This window comes from Dryas octopetala, chromosome 3 (genome assembly GCF_963921425.1).
Source record: "Dryas octopetala chromosome 3, drDryOcto1.1, whole genome shotgun sequence".
In the NCBI taxonomy this organism is placed as follows: domain Eukaryota; kingdom Viridiplantae; phylum Streptophyta; class Magnoliopsida; order Rosales; family Rosaceae; genus Dryas; species Dryas octopetala.
Genome location: NC_141368.1, coordinates 5,023,308 through 5,044,319, shown reverse-complemented (window position 1 = coordinate 5,044,319; position 21,012 = coordinate 5,023,308). Strand labels below are relative to the sequence as shown.

At 34.6% G+C, this 21,012-nt stretch overlaps 2 protein-coding genes and 1 pseudogene across 6 annotated transcripts; all 3 read left to right on the top strand.

Annotated features, from left to right (window-relative positions):
- Positions 1 to 1,353: 1,353 nt before the first annotated feature.
- LOC147289958 (protein HESO1-like) lies at positions 1,354 to 6,207 on the top strand. Of its 4 annotated transcripts, XM_086236852.1 has the most exons (10): positions 1,354 to 1,487; positions 1,626 to 1,729; positions 2,216 to 2,363; positions 3,048 to 3,212; positions 3,328 to 3,506; positions 3,583 to 3,678; positions 3,909 to 3,978; positions 4,902 to 5,032; positions 5,201 to 5,311; positions 5,457 to 6,207. In XM_086236852.1, the coding sequence occupies exons 3-10, from the start codon at positions 2,225 to 2,227 to the stop codon at positions 5,931 to 5,933; spliced, it is 1,368 nt and encodes a 455-aa protein (XP_086092978.1). In that variant the 5' UTR covers positions 1,354 to 1,487; positions 1,626 to 1,729; positions 2,216 to 2,224; the 3' UTR covers positions 5,934 to 6,207. The 4 variants fall into 4 exon arrangements, with proteins under 4 accessions (XP_086092978.1, XP_086092980.1, XP_086092979.1 ...); XM_086236854.1 differs by lacking the exon at positions 1,626 to 1,729 and having other exon boundaries at positions 1,370 to 1,487; XM_086236853.1 differs by lacking the exon at positions 1,626 to 1,729 and having other exon boundaries at positions 1,373 to 1,582.
- A 3,440-nt stretch (positions 6,208 to 9,647) lies between these two features.
- LOC147289957 (protein HESO1-like) lies at positions 9,648 to 14,916 on the top strand. Its single transcript, XM_086236926.1, has 10 exons — positions 9,648 to 9,854; positions 9,992 to 10,095; positions 10,582 to 10,729; positions 11,329 to 11,493; positions 11,610 to 11,788; positions 11,865 to 11,960; positions 12,190 to 12,259; positions 13,507 to 13,637; positions 13,806 to 13,916; positions 14,115 to 14,916. The coding sequence occupies exons 3-10, from the start codon at positions 10,591 to 10,593 to the stop codon at positions 14,424 to 14,426; spliced, it is 1,203 nt and encodes a 400-aa protein (XP_086093052.1). The 5' UTR covers positions 9,648 to 9,854; positions 9,992 to 10,095; positions 10,582 to 10,590; the 3' UTR covers positions 14,427 to 14,916.
- A 673-nt stretch (positions 14,917 to 15,589) lies between these two features.
- On the top strand, positions 15,590 to 20,745 carry LOC147289956 (protein HESO1-like; annotated as a pseudogene). Its single transcript, XR_015121198.1, has 9 exons — positions 15,590 to 15,763; positions 16,293 to 16,440; positions 16,749 to 16,911; positions 17,773 to 17,952; positions 18,022 to 18,117; positions 18,577 to 18,646; positions 19,443 to 19,573; positions 19,742 to 19,852; positions 20,022 to 20,745. The product of XR_015121198.1 is annotated as a protein HESO1-like (transcript).
- The last annotated feature ends 267 nt before the right edge of the window (positions 20,746 to 21,012 follow it).

The following is a 21,012-nucleotide window of genomic DNA, read 5'->3' as shown; positions in this document are numbered from 1 at the left end:
AGCGGGCCTAAGCCCAAAACCAAGCGAAAAGAAACTACCTACCATTCCGGGTTTAGAAACCCTACATTGACATTGATCCAACTATCTCTTTTGTATTCAGCCCAAAAAGATATCCTTTCCATATGCTAATTTTTTTTTTTCTTTATAGGATAAATTTGACCCTCTATACATCAAACATTATCCCTATCTTTTGAATAAAAGAATAAACTATGAATGGTAGGTGGGATAATTAGTTAAGAATTAGAATTAGGGTAACTCTAGATTTCTATATTTCCAATATGAGAAAAAAAGATAATGAACTATGAATAAAGTCACATTATTGACCATATATTTCATAATGATAAAACTCACGTATAAAATTTTGACATTTAGACTCTATTTCGGCTTAAATTTAATGGTCAGTTATTTATTTTTTAAATTTACTTTCCCGCCCATGAGAATTGGTTTTTCACCTATCTCTCCTTAATTAATTGCCGTATATCTCTTCTTAATTAATTTTTATAAATTTACTTTTCATTATCTATTAAACTAATTACGTTTGTCAAAATATTAGTATTTGCGTAATAAAAAAAGCCGCTTCAATCTTAACAAGTACAACTTTATTATCTATCAATTTTATAACACATGAATTAAAAATACTACGTGTAAATATTACAATAGTAGTGTTACAGTCACATCGAAAATACTTTCTTATATAAACAACAACAACAACAACAACAAAAATGGTTAATTTCAGTTTAGTACCTCAAGTTTGCTTCAAATTTCAATTTAGTACCTCATGTTTAAAATCTTGCAATGTCATATCTCATATTTCTAATTTGTTGCAATGTCATACTTTCGTCAGTATGATTGTTAAGAAATATGTTAAATACTGATGTGACACTCCCACAATACTGACTAGATGTCATGTAGTATGACAACATGACACGTCATGCTAAGTGGCATAAAAAATAATTTAAAATCTAAAAATTTAAAACTAATTATGTGGCATGATGTGCCATGTTTTTAGATTTTTAATTATTTTTTATGCCACGTGGCATGACATGGCCTGTTATCAAATCATGTGACATCTAGTCATCATTGTAGGAGTGTCATGTATGTGTCACATCAGTTTTTAACAGTTCTTTTAACAGTCATACTGACGGACGGAGGTATGACATTGCAACAAATTGAAAAGATGAGGTATAATATTGTAAGATTTTAAACATGAGGTACTAAATTGAAATTTAAAACAAACTTGAGGTACTAAACTATAATTAACCCAAAAAATAATAAAAGTTATGTGTGAATTTCAAGCCTCGGTTTTTCCACCTTTTTCTAGTCTTACCCTTCCCTATATCTTCCACCATTCCCCAAAACTCAATGGATCAAAGAACCGCCCGCCACTCCACTCGGCGGGTTTCAAAGCAAAGCCATGACTCTGTTTTGACCTTCTTGCTTTCCCGCCTCTTATACCAATCAGAAAAGCCCTCAAAAGTCGCATACAGGTAAGAAAGAAAACCCTTCTGGCTAAGCAAAGCAGTCCACTGCTACAGTTCTACTTTAGCTCCTTTTTTGGGTCTGAAACTACTTCAAGTTCAAGGTATATATATTGCATTGATTGTACAAAGTTTTCTGCTTTATAGATGAAAAGAAGACAATGTAGCAGAACAAACACCAAAACCCTAGAAAACTTGGGAAAGCATTGCTGCTCTTGATTTAGACCTTGTTATATGATCAATTTTGGATGGTAATACTATCATTCTTGATGTTTATGGAGCTGGGGTCAGTCAAACATTTGATTTTTCGATGATTCTACTTCTGTTGAAGATATATGATGCTTGATTTTGCATACGATTATGGTTTGGTACCAAAATTTCTATGTCAAATTATTGCCTAATCGTAAAATATTTAGTTATCCGTATTTAATTGTTTGTCTAATTGAATGAAATTTGTTTTTGTTGTAGTACTTAGCTTGATATATGGATTGTACAAGTTATAGCTCTGAATAATTCTCAAATTTCAGATTATGGTTAATTGTCGAAAGGGCTTATACGATCTGTTTGATGAAATGCTATATGTTGCTTTTGTGAGTCATATGACATTGATCTTTACTGAAAAAGGGTGTAAGCATCTCTTGCGGGGACTTTACTGCTTCTACCTTGTATTATGATTATGTTATTAGTGCGGGAAGCCATTTTGCACTGGGGTTTTGACATTGTCTTGTGTTAACCAGAGGTGAAAAATGAGTGCTCAAAGTACATTGGAGAATACTCTCAAGGAAATACTACATGTTGTCAAACCCACGCCTGAGGATTGGGAAACAAGGTTTCGCATCATTAACGAGTTACGAGTAGTTGTTCAATCTATAGAAAGTTTCAGAGGTGATTTGTGTTACGGTTTCATGGTTTTACTTTTTATTTATGTATTCATCCTATATTTATGTAGTCCAAAAGTGCTCTTTGTTGTTCATAACTTCTAGGTATCAATTGATATATTGTAAATGCCCCCTGCATTTAAACATACCTAACGAACTGCAGTTCTTAATGAGGAAAAGAATAGTAGAATTTTGGTTTTGACTTAAAGCTTAAGGTAATTTAGAAGATTCTTGACAGATAAGGGAAAGTGAGACAAGTTCAGTATGCCATACTGAGGACTGAATGTAGTTATAGAGACACCCACTTCACTATCTTTCTTCTGTGTCCCTGATATACCAAAAAGAAACATGAACTTGACCTTTAATGAAGTCATTTTTTTTTTAAATACTACTAGCCCAACGAAACAAATTCTAAAATTTGGATACTAATTGATGTGACAATGTCTTATTTACATATTTGGTCCCATATTGAATTCCATTTAATTTTAACAACTGAGATAATTAGAGGTCATCTACCACATCAGTTGGTGTCTAAAATGTGGGAAAACTTTTGGTGCCTATAGTACTATTATTTTTATTTCTGCCATTTCATTTATTTAATCATATATGTCTTCTTTAAATGAGGGATAATTTTTCCTGTCGGTTAATAAAGTTTAGTAACTATGTAGATGGCAATTTGGCATAAAAACAGGTGCAACTGTGGAGCCATTTGGATCATTTGTGTCTAATCTTTTTTCTCGGTGGGGAGACTTGGATCTTTCAATTGAGTTTTCAAATGGTTCATGTATTTCATCTTGTGGGAAAAAACAGAAACAACGTTTACTACGCGATGTGATGAGAACTATGAGACAGAAAGGTAGGTTTGTTGTGGAAAGCAACATGCAGCCTGTGTGTGTGTTCAGGGAGTTTGATTTTTTTTTTTTAATTACAGCATCTCCAATTTTCATTTCATAACGAACATTGATTTTCAGGTGGGTGGAGCAGGTTTCACTTTATACCCCAAGCAAGAGTCCCCATTTTAAAGGTTGAAAGTAATCTCCAAAACATCTCTTGCGATATTTCAGTCGATAATCTGACAGGCCAAATGAAGTCCAAACTGTTGTTCATGATCATTGAGATAGATACGCGCTTCCGTGATATGGTTTTACTGGTACGTTTTGTCGCAGATTAGTATAATTTGTAGAGGAAAAGTGCTCCTATATGATATATTCTTCTAGCTTTTGTAGGTAAAAGAATGGGCAAAAGCACACAATATAAATAATGCAAAATCTGGGAGTTTCAATTCATACTCTCTCAGTTTGCTTGTGGTCTTCCATTTTCAGGTAATCTTAAGTCTTCATTTCTGGTGTTGACTGATAATTAGTTTCAAGAGGGGGATTCTTTAGACTGTTTCAGCTGGCGCTTTAGCATTATCTATGATAGTTGATATGGACCTGGTTTGTTGGAACTAGAGTACTAAAAGCGCACTACAATATATATGATTCAGTTTTGTGTAGCATGTGTTCCTAACTTTAATTTAATATTTTTCTCATTTTTTAAAATCTTTTTTCAGACATGTGCACCTGCAATTTTACCACCTCTCAAAGATATATATCCAGGAAATCTCACTGATGATCTTAAAGGTACTTTTCATCTTTAAATTTTTAATCTTATACAGATGACTCATTCTCTCTACTAATTGGTAACTCATTAGTCATTGTTGGTGAAATTGGTAAATATTGAATAAAAGTTGTTCTGAAAGACCCTGAAGGTTGTGTTTGTTACACTAATTCCTGAAAGTGATCATGCTTTGGAGGTACAATATGAGAGGAGTCTTCACCCTTTAATGTCATAGTTGAAGGTGTACTGGTTATTTCTTGGAAATATTGTAGTGTCAGATAGCTTTCTTGTGCAGCATCCCTTGAAACAGAAAATCTTAGTTGGTGAGGAACCAGATTATAATTTCAATCTTATAATTTCTCTCAAGTGTTTTTTTTCTACTACTTTCACTGTCCTAGACTTTTTCCTACTTAGAAGTAGGCCTGGTCTGAGAAATGATATGTATTGATAATTGGCCCATATGGTTAGAAAGAAGTATAATCGGTGTACAGGATTCATTTACCATGTTAAATATGTAGATGTTCTACATAACCCATAGGAGTGAGGTTTTCGAGTTAACTGATATCTACTTCTCTCTTGTTTTTACTGTAATTCATTACTCTTTGAAATTATTTTACAATAGGTATTGTAAAATAGAAGGTATTTAAACCACACTTTCTGTTTGTGTTGTTTATATATATATATATATATATATATATATATATATATATATAAAGGTCCTTAGTTCTTCTGATAAGAATTTGTCTGGAATATATAAAAAGATATCTAAAATACATATGAAAAGATTTGTTAATCTAAACAATCAATTGATTACTTTAGACAACAAATGTCTGATTGTGCTATGCAGGCTCGAGGGCTGATGCAGAAAATACATCTGAAAAGTATTTGTTAATCTAAACAATCATTTGATTACTTTAGACAACAAATGTCTGATTGTGCTATGCAGGCTCGAGGGCTGATGCAGAAAGACTTATTTTAGAAACATGTGCTGCTAATATGAGAAGGTTCAAAGCAAACAAATTGAGACCACAAAATATAAGTTCTTTGTCTGAGCTTTTCATTTCATTCCTTGGGAAGGTATTTTCTACCTTGGAACATACTTTAAATTGTATATATTTAATGTTTTTAACCTGAGAGTCGTGTAATCAAGTATTCCTCACCAAAACAATTTGCCTCACCCATTCCTTCGGATGTCCGGTTAGGCATCCTTTCTATTTGATGATGGTCATATTGTGAATCTTGCAGTTTTCTGGCATTGATGTGAGGGCCTCAGAGTTAGGAATTTGCACATATACTGGAAAATGGGAAGCCATAAAAAGCAACATGAGATGGTTGCCCCAAACTTATGCCATATTTGTAATTCCATCTCTCTCTCTCTCTCTCTCTCTCTCTACACCTGTTTTTATAATTTTTGGTGTTGCTCCCTCTGTATCTTCATGGATAAAGATATGTATTGCTGTCACCACTACTGATTTTGTTACTGGAATTGGTGCTTGGGTAGATTGAAGATCCTTTTGAGCAGCCAGAAAATACTGCAAGGGGGGTTAGTAAGAATGAATTGACAAGGATATCTGAAGCATTTGAGATGAGCCGCCGCAGGCTTATCTCAGCCAGTCACAGTTCCCCTGCCATCTCAGCCTATCAGGATCCCCTTCTTGCTACACTAGTCCAACCACAAACATTACGTTTTATTGTAAGGCCACCTTTTGGGAATCTGGTTCACAATTCTGAGCGCCGTCAAGCAACTCAAACACAATGGTACAGGGCTGAGGGCTCACATTCACAAACCCCAGCCAACAATAATGGCCCCCGACAATCAACTCGCCCTCTGGTTCATTCTCCCTTACAGGCGCAACCTCAGTTTCAGAAGAACCCATATAGCCATTTCAACAGTTCAACCACTAAAAAGCCTCCTCCCCAGACATATCAGGATCAGCAGCAACAAAAGTGGAGACCAAAATCTGATAGACAAATATGATGTGAGATTTTGCATATAAACAAACCCTTCACTGCATGGCTTTTGATTGAAAGTAAGAAGATATAGTTCAAATGGGTCCTGCCTTTCAGAAACCTTTCCAGTGTGTATTGCATTGTGTATGCTGGCCAGCCTAGCCCCCTTTGGCCTTTGCATTCAAGTGAAACAAGTACTCAGTTTGTTATTTTGTTTCCTGACTAAAAGATTAAAGCTGTACCTAAGAGGTTATCGTAATGGTTCATCATTCTCTCTATTATGCGCACAAGAGAATTTTGGCTGTTGGTTTACATAAAACAAAAATGTCAATTTGACCCAATGGGCAACTTATTTTCAACTGAAAATTCTCATTCCACGCTCTTGTGTAAAAAACTGCAAGAGATCCCAACTAATGGCTTTAAAAATCACAACAGTTTCACAATCTCTCTATTTTCACTTTCTTTCTTTTAGGAAATAAGAACTATTGAATTCAGGTTCTGTATATGAAAAGTGTGATCTCAGTGTGAATGGGTTTGGTTGTCTCTCTCTAAATGAGTATTGTCATTTGAATCATCTCAATTTACCAACTTGCTGAGCATCTTTCTAATAAACTCATGTGTGAGTGAATAACAAAAGTTGGTCGCAAATCAATCCAAAATTCCTCAACATTATTTAGACAATCTCAATTGGCCACTTTGCCAACCACCTATGTCAATTGACCAGCCTAACTGTTTTATACAAATTATTGTTTAGCTAAACTTATGTAACAAATTAGTTTCTTACCAACAAAAAAAACATAACGAATTATGAAAGAAACTGAAGCAACGAATTAAGAACCTTACCAAAAAAAAAAAAAAAAAACCAAGAGGAGTCACTAAAACCTTTTTTTTCTTTTCCTTTTCCGAGAAGTCATTAAAATCTGAAATATTGACTCTATCATTATTCATTACTATTTGACTTCTTTTTTACTATTATTGCAATGCAAGAATTCATCAATGCAATGCAAAACTTCTTGCTGACTCTCCTTGACCAAAATACTTTCTGTTTCTGATCCCACATAAACAAAACAATGACAAAATTCTCTGTGAATTCCCATACGTTGGTAGTTTGGTTTCTATAGTTTGACCACTTGACTTGGGCACTTTCCTTTCTTCCACCACTCCCAAAAACCCACAATTGATGTACTCAGCGGGATTTCTATGTCCTCACTAAACAAAGCAGACCACTTCTACACTTCTACTTTAAGCTCAAGGTATATATATATGTGCGTGTATTTCATTTGTTGTTTATTATATAAAGTTTTCTGCTTTGTCGTTCTGGATGGTAGCACTCTCATTCATGATGTTTGTGGACCTGTGGTCGGTAATACTTAACATGAGTTATATGCATTTAAACGCTCACCTTGCTCTGCCATCTTACTCAATCCGAAATCGCAAATATGCAGTAATATAGAAAACAAGTGCAGCACTAGTAACCAAAAATAAGAACACTGCAATAGCGTTCTTGTCCTTGATCCGATACTCTCAACTCTTATTCTAGATGGGGTTTTGAATGCCTTATTCTATCGATCAAGAAGGGACCTCTATTTATAATGCATCACCTCAAGTGTTGTTCCCATCAAGGAACACTTGAGTGACCTTATTGCATACCAATAGGTAATCCCAATCCACCAAGTAATATGAATCCTCATGCTCTTTGTATTGCAGTCGAGAATTGATGGCATATAAGAGCTAAAACACTAGCTGATATGAGTTCCTAATCAACACTAAAACCTTTTAATCCTAATGTGATTAGAAGACCAATACCTTATGGTTCAAGACAGTAAAAGGTCTTACATTTTGTTCATGCGTCATTACTTAAGCATATATCCTTGAGAAGATCTTCCTTTTCCCTGTTTTTTTTTTTTTTTTTTTTTTGGGGGTGGGTAGGGGTTGGGGGTTGAATCATCTCCAGGAACCTTAGTGCATTAATGTTTTCATTTGTTTTATTTGAAAGTAATCTCCCAAACATCTCTTGTGATCAATGAGAAAGATGCGCGCTTCCGCGATATATATAGTTTTACTGGTACATTATCATTGCAGATTAGAATAATATATACAGGACAAGTGTTCCTATATGATATATTCCTTTGTAGGTAAAGGAATGGGCGAGAGCACATCATATAAATAACTCAAGATTTGGGACTTTCAATTCATACTCTCTCAGTTTGCTTGTGGTCTTCCATTTTCAGGTAATCTTAAATCTTCATTTCTGGTGTTAAATGGAAAGTAGTTTCAAGAGGGGATTCTTTAGATTGTTTCAGCTGCACTTTAGCTTCATCATCTAAAAGATACTTCATAAAATTAAGAATTCTTCAAATAATTTTATTTAAATGATACCTCATGGAGCCCACTACATCGAGTATTTCAACAATTCTAACCGTTTAATATAAAAATCTCAATTTAAAAATTATTTTTGCAAAAAAGTAGACAAATTGAAAACCATTAAGCAATCTATATTTGATTAAAAATACTCTTACCAGAAATACTCTTATATATAGTATTTCATCAATACTTATGGTACAAAAATACTCTTACTAGAAATACGTTACTTTCCCTTTTCTTTAGTACATTGGCGGGCCTAAGCCCAAAACCAAGCGAAAAGAAACTACCTACCATTCCCGGTTTAGTAACCCATACATTGACATTGATCCAACTACCTACCATTTCTATTTTTCCAATGTGAAAAAAAAGAAAGATAATGAACTATGAATATGAGTCACATTATATTTCATAATGATAGAACTCACCTATAAAATTTTGACATTTAGATTCTAAATGGTGATTATACACTAATAACAGTAAGTACTTAATTATATCAAGGATGTGATAAAAAAAAATTGGAAAAATTTGACAAAACTTGGTTATAGATTGATCCAAGTAAAATTAAAAAATAGACTCTACTATTGCTTATGTATTTTTTACTATATTATTACTTATTAGTTAAGCACATATATGAAAAATCAATTAATGCAAAATTTTAAAATAAATTACTCTAAAGTCCATTGTATAGCTCTTAATGATAAACAAACTCATTTAAAAAATTTGAAATTTGAATAGGTCAATTTTTACAAATAAAGCCCACGTTATGTTATGTTTCGTGTTTTTGGCGCCGAGCGCTCGGTGATGTTTTTTTTTTAAGTGCAAATTGCAATTGTCACACTGATTGTCATTGTCTGATAGTGGCAATTAATAGGATGCTTTTGTAATTTAAATAGTTACTGTCGCACAGTAACAATGATTATTATAGTCTGACAGTGGCAATTTCAGAGTGGACAATGACATTTTGTTTAGCACTCAATGACCATGTCGAGCGCTTGGTGAGTTGTACTGAGTGCTTGGTGATAGTGCCAATTGCTCGGCTCATTAAAGTAGACCTGTTAGTCCCCATATTTTTGTAAGTGGGCCAGTCGATTAGGATTTTTTTTTTTCATTTTGAACTTAACAAAAAACCCAAAATTAATTAATTTTTTAGGTAACTATAATACGTTATGTATTATTAATTTATTGATATCATAATATATGTATATTTATTAATATTATATCTTAAAAAGTATAACTTTATTGTTTATCAATATTACAACATATAAATTAAAAAGGCTACATATCAATATTACAATAGTACTGTTACAGTCACATCCAAATACTTTCTTATTAAGTTATCCCACATAAACTACTAAAAAAAAAAAAAAATTCTGTGTGAATTCCAACTTTCCAAGCACTGGTGTTTCCACCTTTTTCTACAGTCTTACCCTTCCCTATATCTTCCACCATTCCCCAGAACTCACAATGGATCAAAGAACAGTCACACCACTCGGCGGGTTTCAAAGCAAAGCCATGACTCTGTTTTGACCTTCTTGCTTTCCCGCCTCTTATACCAATCAGAAAAGCCCTCAAAAGTCGCATACAGGTAAGAAAGAAAACCCTTCTGGCTAAGCAAAGCAGTCCACTGCTACAGTTCTACTTTAGCTCTTTTTTGGGTCTGAAACTACTTCAAGTTCAAGGTATATATATTGCATTGATTGTACAAAGTTTTCTGCTTTATAGATGAAAAGAAGACAATGTAGCAGAACAAACACCAAAACCCTAGAAAACTTGGGAAAGCATTGCTGCTCTTGATTTAGACCTTGTTATATGATCATTTTTAGAAGGTAATACTATCATTCTTGATGTTTATGGAGCTGGGGTCGGTCAAAAATTTGATTTTTCGATGATTCTACTTCTGTTGAAGATATATGATGCTTGATTTTGCATACGATTATGGTTTGGTACCAAAATTTCTATGTCAAAGTATTGCCTAATCATAAAATATTTAGTTATCTGTATTTAATTGTTTGTCTGATTGAATGAAATTTGTTTTTGTTGTAGTACTTAGCTTGACATATGGATTGTACAAGTTTTAGCTCTGAATAATTCTCAAATTTCAGATTATGGTTAGTTGTCGAAAGGGCTTATACGATCTGTTTGATGAACTGCTATATGTTGCTTTTGTGTGTCATATGACATTGATCTTTACTGAAAAAGGGTGTAAGCATTTCTTGCGGGGACTTTACTGCTTCTACCTTGTATTATGCTTATGTTATTAGTGCTGGAAGCCATTTTGCACTGGGGTTTTGACATCGTCTTATGTTAACCAGACGTGAAAAATGAGTGCTCAAAGTACATTGGAGAATACTCTCGAGGAAATACTACATGTTGTCAAACCCACGCCCGAGGATTGGGAAACAAGGTTTTGCATCATTAATGAGTTACGAGGAGTTGTTCAATCTATAGAAAGTTTCAGAGGTGATTTGTGTTACAGTTTCATGGTTCTACTTTTTATTTATGTATTCAATTATTCATCCTATATTTATGTAGTACAAAATGCTCTTTGTTGTTCATAACTTCTAGGAATCAATTGATATATTGTAAATGCCCCCTGCATTCAAACATACCTAACGAACTGCAGTTCTTAATGAGGAAAAGAATAGTAGAATTTTGGTTTTGACTTAAAGCTTAAGGTAATTTAGAAGATTCTTGACAGATAAGGAAAGTGAGACAAGTTCAGTACGCCATACTGAGGACTGAATGTAGTTATAATGCTATATAGAGACACCTACTTCACTATCTTTCTTCTGTGTCCCTGATAGACCAAAAAGAAACATGAACTTGACCTTCAATGAAGTAATTTTTTTTTGAAGTACTACTAGCCCAACGAAACAAATACTACCACATCAGTTGGTGTCTAAAATGTGGGAAAACTTTTGGTGCCTATAGTACTATTATTTTTATATCTGCCATTTCATTTATGTAATCATATACGTCTTCTTTAAATGAGGGATAATTTTTCCCGTCGTTTAATAAAATTTAGTAACTCTGTAGATGGCAATTTGGCATAAAAACAGGTGCAACTGTGGAGCCATTTGGATCATTTGTGTCTAATCTTTTTTCCCGGTGGGGAGACTTGGATCTTTCAATTGAGTTTTCAAATGGTTCATGTATTTCATCTTGTGGGAAAAACCAGAAACAACGTTTACTACGAGATGTGATGAGAGCTATGAGACAGAAAGGTAGGTTCGTTGTGGAAAGCAACGTGCAGCCTGTGTGTGTGTTCTGGGAGTTTGATTTTTGTTTTTTTAATTACAGCATCTCCAATTTTCATTTCATAACAAACATTGATTTTCAGGCGGGTGGAGCATGTTTGACTTTATACCCCGAGCAAGAGTCCCCATTTTAAAGGTTGAAAGTAATCTCCAAAACATCTCTTGCGATATTTCAGTCTATAATCTGACAGGCCAAATGAAGTCCAAACTGTTGTTCATGATCATTGAGATAGATACGCGCTTCCGTGATATGGTTTTACTGGTACGTTTTGTCGCAGATTAGTATAATTTGTAGAGGAAAAATGCTCCTATATGATATATTCTTCTAGCTTTTGTAGGTAAAAGAATGGGCGAAAGCACACAATATAAATAATGCAAAATCTGGGAGTTTCAATTCATACTCTCTCAGTTTGCTTGTGGTCTTCCATTTTCAGGTAATCTTGAGTCTTCATTTCTGGTGTTGACTGATAATTAGTTTCAAGAGGGGATTCTTTAGACTGTTTCAGCTGGCACTATAGCATTATCTATGATAGTTGATATGGACCTGGTTTGTTGGAAGTAGTGTGCTAACAGCGCACTACAATATGTATGATTCAGTTTTGTGTAGCATGTGTTCGTAACTTTAATTTAATATTTTTCTCATTTTTTAATATCTTTTTTCAGACATGTGAACCTGCAATTTTCCCACCTCTTAAAGAGATATATCCAGGAAATCTCACTGATGATCTTATAGGTACTTTTCATCTTTAAATTTTTAATCTTAAACAGATGACCTCATTCTCTCTACTAGTTGGTAACTCATTAGTCATTGTTGGTGAAGTTGGTAAATATTGAATAAAAGTTGTTCTGAAAGACCCTGAAGGTTGTTCTTGTTACACTAATTCCTGAAAGTGATCATGCTTTGGAGGTACAATATGAGAGGAGTCTTCACCCTTTGATGTCATAGTTGAAGGTGTACTGGTTTTTCTTGGAAATATTGTAGTGTCAGATAGCTTTCCTGTGCAGCATCCCTTGAAACAGAAAATCTTAGTTGGTGAGGAACCAGATTATAATTTCAATCTTATAATTTCTCTCAAGTGTTTTTTTTTTTTTTTTTCTACAACTTTCACTGTCCTAGACTTTTTCCTACTTAGAAGTAGGCCTGGTCTGAGAAATGATATGTACTGATAATTGGCCCATATGGTTAGAAAGAAGTATAATCGGTGTACAGGATTCATATACCATGTTAAATATGTAGATGTTCTACATAACCCATCGGAGTGAGATTTTCAAGTTAACTGATATCTACTTCTCTCTTGTTTTTACTGTAATTCATTTCTCTTTGACATTATTTTACGATAGGTATTGTAAAATACAAGGTATTTAAACCACACTTTCTGTTATGTGTTGTTTATATATATATATAGTGGCCCCTTCCGTTGAGGTATATCTCATCAAAAACATGATGAGGTATGGTTTGTGGGACCCATTCTGTATTGTAATTTGATGATCGAAGCCGTCTATTTTTTAAGTCGATATACAAGGATCATCCTTACAAAAAATTAGGTAAATCGGAAATCATTAAGACATCTAATTGTGATAGAATAAATAGACGAATATATGGATTCCATTAATACTTGAAATGATGGCCCTTTAATCAAATGGTTAAATGATTTCCGATTTATCTAATTTTTTGCAAGGATGATCCTTGTATATAGACTTAAAAAATAGATGGTTTCGATCATCGAATTACAATATGGGGTGGGTCCCACAAGCTATACCTCATCATGTTTAAGTTGATGTATAGCTCAACGGAATGAGGTATGCAGGCTCGATCAGGTACAAACGTTAAATTCTATATATATAAAGGTCCTTAGTACTTCTAATAAGAATTTGTCTGGAATATTTAAAAAGATATCTAAAATACATCTGAAAAGAATTTGTTAATCTAAACAATCAATTGATTACTTTAGACAACAAATGTCGGATTGTGCTATGCAGGCTCGAGGGCTGATGCAGAAAGACTTATTTTAGAAACATGTGCTGCTAATATAAGAAGGTTGAAAGCAAACAAATTGAGACCAGAAAACAGTAGTTCTTTGTCTGCGCTTTTCATTTCATTCCTTAGGAAGGTATTTTCTACCTTGGAACATACTTTAAATTGTATATATTTAATGTTTTTAACCTGAGAGTCGTGTAATCAAGTATTTCTCATCAAAACAATTTGCCTTGCCCATTCCTTCGGATGTCCGGTTAGGCATCCTTTCTATTTGATGATGGTCATATTGTGAATCTTGCAGTTTTCTGGCATTGTTGTTTGGGCCTCAGAGTTAGGAATTTGCACATATACTGGACAATGGGAAGCCGTAAATAGCAACATGAGATGGTTGCCCCAAACTTATGCCATATTTGTAATTCCATCTCTCTCTCTCTCTCTCTCTCTCTCTCTCTCTCTCTCTCTCTCTCTCTCTCTCTCTCTCTCTCTCTCTCTCTCTCTCTCTACACCTGTTTTATAATTTTTGGTATTGCTCCCTCTGTATCTTCATGGATAAAGATATGTATTGCTGTCACCACTACTGATTTTGTTACTGGAATTGGTGCTTGGGTAGATTGAAGATCCTTTTGAGCGGCCAGAAAATACTGCAAGGGGGGTTATCATGAATGAATTGACAAGGATATCCGAAGCATGTGAGATGAGCCGCCGCAGGCTTATCTCAGCCAGTCACAGTTCCCCTGCCATCTCAGCCTATCAGGATCCCCTTCTTGCTATACTAGTCCAACCACAAACATTACGTTTAATTGTACGACCACCTTTTGGGAATCTGGTTTACAATTCTGAGCGCCGTCAAGCAACTCATCCACAATGTTACAGGGCTGAGGGCTCACATTCACAAACCCCAGCCAACAATAATGGCCCCTGACAATCAACTTGCCCTCTGGTGCATTCTCCCTTAACAGGCGCAACCTCAGTTTCAGAAGAACCCATATAGCCATTTCAACAGGTCAACCACTAAAAAGCCTCCTCCTCGGACATGTCAGGATCAGCAGCAACAAAAGTGGAGACCAAAATCTGATAGACAAATATGAATATATGAATATATGGTGTGAGATTTTGCGTATAAACAAACCCTTCACTGCATGGCTTTTGATTGAAAGTAAGAAGATATAGTTCAAATGCCTTTCAGAAACCTTTCCAGTGTGCATTGCATTGTGTATGGCCAGCCTAGCCCCCTTTGGCCTTTGCATTCAAGTGAAACAAGTACTCGGTTCTTTGTTATTTTGTTTACTGACTAAAAGATTAAAGCTGTACCTAAGAGGTTATTGTAATGGTTCATCAGTCATTCTCTCTAATATGCGCATGAGAGAATTTTGGCTGTTGGTTACATAAAACAAAAATGTCAATTTGACCCAATGGACAATCCATTTTCAAAGTAAAATTCTCATTTCAAGCTCTCTTGTGTAAAAAACTGCAGGAGCTCCCGACTAATGGCTTTAAAAATCACAGCAGTTTCACAGTCTCTTTATTTTCACTTTCTTTCTTTTAGGAAATAAGAACTATTGAATTCAGGTTCTTTATATGAAGAGTTTGATCTCAGTGTGAATGGGTTTGGTTGTCTCTCTCTCTAAATGAGTATTGTCATTTGAATCATCTCAATTGACCAACGTGCTGAGCATCTTTCTAATAGAGAATCTCAATTGGCCACTTTGCTAACCACCTATGTCAATTGACCAGCCTAACTGTTTTATAAAAAATTATTGTTAAGCTAAACTTATGTAACAAATTAGTTTCTTACCAACAAAAAAACATAACGAATTATGAAAGAAACTGAAGCAACGAATTAAGAACCTTACCAAAAAAAAAAAAAAAAACCAAGAGGAGTCACTAAAACAGTAAAACCTTTTTTTTCTCTTTTCGGAGAAGTCATTAAAATCTGAAATATTGACTCTATCATTACCATTTGACTTCTTTTTTACTATTATTGCAATGCAAGAATTCATCAATGCAATGCAAAACTTCTTGCTGACTCTCCTTGACCAAAACACTTTCTGTTTCTGATCCCACATAAACAAAACAAAGACAAAATTCTCTGTGAATTCTCATACGTTGGTAGTTTGGTTTCTATAGTTTGACCACTTGACTTGGGCACTTTCCTTTCTTCCACCACTCCCAAAAACCCACAATTGATGTACTCAGCGGGATTTCTATGTCCTCACTAATCAAAGCAGACCACTTCTACACTTCTACTTTAAGCTCAAGGTATATATATATGTGCGTGTATTTCATTTGTTGTTTATTATATAAAGTTTTCTGCTTTGTCGTTCTGGATGGTAATACTCTCATTCATGATGTTTGTGGACCTGTGGTCGGTAAAAAATTTAATCTTTTGATGATTCTGCTTCTGCTGAAGATATATGAAGCTTGATTTTGCATGCGGGTTTAGTTTGATGACAAATATTTAGTTATCTGTCTTCAATTGTTTGTCCGATGGAATGAAAATTGTTTTTGTTGTACTATCAGCATGAATGACATATGGATTGTACAATTTGTAACTCTGAATACTTCTCAAATGTCAGATTATGGTTGATTGTCAAATGGGCGTATAGGATTTGTTTGATGGAATGTTATATGTTGCTTTTGATACGAGTCGTATGACATTCATGTTTACTGAAAATGGGTGTAACCATTTATTGGAGCGACTTTACTGTTTCTACTTTGTGTTATGCAATATCGTTAGTGCTGGAAGTCATTTTGCAATAGGGTTTTGACATTTTGTTATGTTAACCAGAAGTGAAAAATGAGTACCCAAGGTACATTGGAGGATACTCTCAAGGAAATACTACTTGTTGTCAAACCCTCGCCGGAGGAATGGGCAGCACGGTTGCGGATTGTTAATGAGTTACGGGGAGTTGTTGAATCAGTAGAAAGTTTAAGAGGTGATTCGTGTTACAGTGCCTTGGTACTTGTTATTTACAGTTCCATGGTATTCATCCTATATTTATGTAGTCCAAAAGTGCTCTTTATTGTTCATAACTTCTAGGAATCAATCAATTTATCAAGATGCCCCCTGCATTCAAACCTACCTAACAAACGGCAGTTCTTAATGAGGAAAAGAATAGCAAAATTTTGGTTTTGACTTAAAATTTCAGCGAAGTTAGAAGATTGTCTTATCTGTTCATATTTGGTCCCATATTGAATTTCATTTATCTCTAACTCTGTAGATGACAATTTGGCATAAAAACACGTGCAACTGTGGAGCCATTTGGATCATGTGTCTAATCTTTTTACACGCTGGGGAGACTTGGATGTTTCAATTGAGTTTTCCAACCGTTCACTTATTTTCTCTTGTGGAAAGAAGAAAAAACAACATGTACTGTGCGATGTGATGAGAGCTATGAGACAGAAAGGTATGTTCGTTGTGTTTTCTTTCTTAATTTCTTATATTTGTTTTTTGTTCATGTGTCATTACTTAAGGGTTGAATCATCTCCAGGAACCTTAGTGCATTAATGTTTTCATTTATTTTATTTGTTCTTGTACACATGTTGACTAGTAAGCAAATACCACACTTGATGCATTTCATGGTAATGAGCAGAAAACATGCATCGAGCTTGGATCATGAATTGTCATTTATGTGTTCTTATCTAACTACCAAAGCAAACAGTGCATAGTGGGGACCTTCAGTCTTTCATTATCTTCACCTGTCTATGGCATATTTCTATTTTAGTTAACTAATTTGGCATCCAGGGTGGTTATATACTATTATACTATAATGAACATGTCATTGACTCATATGCTGTTCGTGTTTCACTTGGTTACAGTAAACACATAGAAATGGCGTTAAGAGGCTTTTACATATTACATTGAACATGGATCCTTCCACTTCATTCTACATTGAATTTATAAAAAGAAAAGAAGTCAAGTTAATTTTGGGAATGCAAGGAATGGTGTTTATTATTTCTTACATCATTTTGGCTGTTATTCCTTGTCATATCTTTATGTATTAAAAACATTTTCTCCATAGAATGCAAAAGCAAATGGACATGTATAACAGTAGTTGTATGGGTGAGTAACTCCTTATTTTTTTTTTTTTTTAATTTTAGAATCAGTTGTCCCTTTTTAATGTTTATTAGTTATTCTAACCTCTGTATTTAATCTATTAAATCTGTAGGTTTATATACTATCTAAGTTTCTTCATTATGAAAAAGCAACAGGAAGCCCTGTGTGTGTTTGAGGAGTTTGATTTTGCTTAATTAACATTGATTTTCAGGTGGATGGAGCAAGTTTAAATTTATACCCAACGCTAGGGTCCCCCTTTTTAAGGGTTGAAAGTAATCTCCCAAACATCTCTTGTGATATTTCAGTCGATAATCTGATAGGCCAAATGAAGTCCAAACTTTTGTTCAGGATCAATGAGATAGATGCGTGCTTCCGTGATATAGTTTTACTGGTACATTATCATTGCAGATTAGATACTATATACAGGAGAAGTGTTCCTATATGATATATTCCTTTGTAGGTAAAGGAATGGGCGAAAGCACACCATATAAATAACTCAAAATTTGGGACTCTCAATTCATACTCTCTCAGTTTGCTTGTGGTCTTCCATTTTCAGGTAATCTTAAATCTTCATTTCTGGTGTTGACTGGAAAGTAGTTTCAAGAGGGGATTCTTTAGACTGTTTCAGCCGCACTTTAGCTTCATCATCTAAGATAGTTGGTATGGACCTGGTTTGTTGGAAGTAGAGTAGTAACAGCTTCTGTAACCTTTTTGGGCTTTTCTCATCGTATGCCATACTTTACGAAGTGTCATTTTTTATTATTTCACCAGATTTATACCGTCTAGTTCTTTATTTTTTGTGTTGTGTGATTTTTTTCGATGTGTTATGTCTATTTGATGCCAGGCTGAATCTACTCTTGTCCAAGCATTTCGTTGTATGCATTTAATATTCTTCAGTTGTTTCAATCTCTGTTGTTGCTTCCATGCACTAAAAATATACATGATTCAGTTTTGTGCAGCATATGTTCCTAGTTTTAATTTAATATTTTTCTTGTTTTTTAATTTATTTTTTCAGACATGTGCACCTGCAATTTTGCCACCTCTTAAAGATATATATCCTGGAAATCTAGTTGATGATCTTAAAGGTATTTTTCATTTTTAAATTTTTAATCTTAAGCAGATGACCTCATTTTCTCTACAAATTGGAAACGCATTAGACATTGTTGGAAAAAATGTAAAAGATTGAATAAAAGAAGTTCTGAAAGACCCTGAAGGTTGTGTTTCACTGTTTGTTACACTATGAGAGGTACAGTATGAAAGGAGTCTTCATCATTTGATGTCATAGTTGAAGTAGTACTGGTTATTTCTTGGAAATATTTTAGTTTCAGATAGCTCTCATATGCAACTTCCCTTTCTTGAAACAGAAAATCTTAGTTGGTGAGGAACCAGATTATAATTTCAATCTTATGATTGCTTTATCTCTCAAATGTTTTTTTTTCTACATCTTTCACTGTCCTAGACTTTTTTCTACTTAGAAGTAGGCCTGGTCTGAGAGATGATATGTATTGATAATTGGCCCGTATGGTTAGCAAGAAGTATAATCAGTGTGCAGGAGTCATTTACTATGTTAAATTTGTATATGTTCTAGATAACCATAGGAGTGAGATTCTGGAGTTAACTGTTCGCTACTTCTCTCTAGTTTTCACTGTTAATTCATTGCTCTTTGACATTGTTTAATGAGAGGTATTATAGAAGGTATTTAAACCGCAATTTCTGTAAGAATTGTTTATACATTGAAAAAAAGAAAAAGGTCCACAGTACTTCTGATAAGAATTAGTCTGAATGTACAAAAGATAATCTAAAATACTTCTGAAAAGAATTTGTTAATCTTAACAATCAATTCAAAAATTTAGACGACAAATATCTGATTGTGCTATGCAGGCTTGAGGGTTGATGCAGTGAGAAGTATTTCGGAAGCATGTGGTGCTAATATAAGAAGGTTCAAATCAAACAAATTGAGACCAAAAAACAGAAGTTCTTTGTCTGAGCTTTTCATTTCATTCCTTGGGAAGGTCTTTTCTACCTTGGCAAGTGTTTTAAATTGTATATATTTAATGTTTTTAATCTGAGTGGCGTGTAATCATGTATTGCACACCAAAACAATTTGCCCTACCCATTATTTAGGATGTCCGGTTAGGCATCCTTTCTATTTAATGGTGGTCATTTTGTAAATTTTGCAGTTTTCTGGCATTAGTTTGAGGGCCTTGGAGTTAGGAATTTGCACATATACTGGACAATGGGAAGCCATAGAAAGCAATATGAGATGCTTGCCTCAAACTTGTGCCATATTTGTAATTCCATCTCTCTCTCTCTCTCTCTCTCTCTCTCTCTCTCTCTCTCTCTCTCTCTCTCTCCATTTGTTTTATATTTTTGGTGATGCTCCCTCTGTTTCTTCAGAGATAAAGATATGCATAGCTGTCATCACTACTGATTTTGTTACTGGAATTGGTGCTTGGGTAGATTGAAGATCCTTTTGAGCAGCCAGAAAATGCTGCAAGGAGGGTTAGCATGAATGCATTGAAAAGGATATCAGCAGCATTTGAGATGACCTACCGCAGTCTTATCTTAGCCAATCACAGTTCCCTTGCCAATCAGAGTTCCCTTCTTGCTACACTAGTCCAACCACAAACACTGCATCTTATTGGAAGAACACCTCTTAGGAATCCGGTTTACAATTTTGAGCGACGTCAAGCAACTCATCCACAACGGTACAGGGCTGAGAGCTCACATTCACAAACCCCAACTGACAATAATGGCCCCCGGCAACCAACTCGTCCTCTGGCGCACTTGCCCTCACAAGCGCAACCTCAATATCAGAAGAAGAAAAAGAAGCCAAAAAACCAGCCCAAAAGGTCAACCACTAAAAATCCTCCTCGTCAGACATCTCAGGATCAACAACAACAAAAGTGGAGACCAAAATCTGATAGACAAATATAATGTGAGTTCTTCCATTAAACAAAACTTTCACTGCCTGGTTTTGATTGAAAAGTAGAAGATATTGCTCAGACGGTTTGATGCTTTAAACTTTCCAGAGTGCAATGTGTATGCTGGCCAGCCTAGCCTCGTAGAAACAAGTAATCAGGTTGTTTGTTATTTTGTTTCCCGACTAAAAGATTAGAGCTGTACCTAAGAGGTTATTATTCTGAACAAAGAATTTGTCAATAGGTTAATGTTTCCTCAGTCATTCCCTCCCAATTGCACATAATGTGTTATAGGAGAATTTTGGTTTTTGGTTTAAAATATAACATACAAACAAAATGGAATTGTTCAGCAGCCCATGTTCCACGGAAAATTCTCATTCCAAGCTCTCGTGTAAAACACTGCAGCAGCTCTCAACTAATGGTTATAAAAATCACAGCAGTTCACAAGCTGGCGATCCCCACCCCTATCTCTCTTCACTTTTTCACTTTCTTACCATTAAAAAATAAATAAATAATTTCAGGGCTTTTAT

What these genes read in the sequence shown, in the direction of transcription:
- LOC147289957 (XM_086236926.1), top strand. Translation starts at nt 10,591, where the DNA reads ATGAGTGCTCAAAGTACATTGGAGAATACTCTCGAGGAAATACTACAT. An exon ending in TCCGTGATATGGTTTTACTG is followed by an intron (nt 11,789 to 11,864) that starts GTACGTTTTGTC and finishes TAGCTTTTGTAG; the next exon opens with GTAAAAGAATGGGCGAAAGC. An exon ending in TCTCACTGATGATCTTATAG is followed by an intron (nt 12,260 to 13,506) that starts GTACTTTTCATC and finishes TGTGCTATGCAG; the next exon opens with GCTCGAGGGCTGATGCAGAA.
- LOC147289958 (XM_086236852.1), top strand. Translation starts at nt 2,225, where the DNA reads ATGAGTGCTCAAAGTACATTGGAGAATACTCTCAAGGAAATACTACAT. An exon ending in GAGAACTATGAGACAGAAAG is followed by an intron (nt 3,213 to 3,327) that starts GTAGGTTTGTTG and finishes ATTGATTTTCAG; the next exon opens with GTGGGTGGAGCAGGTTTCAC. An exon ending in CCCAAACTTATGCCATATTT is followed by an intron (nt 5,312 to 5,456) that starts GTAATTCCATCT and finishes GTGCTTGGGTAG; the next exon opens with ATTGAAGATCCTTTTGAGCA.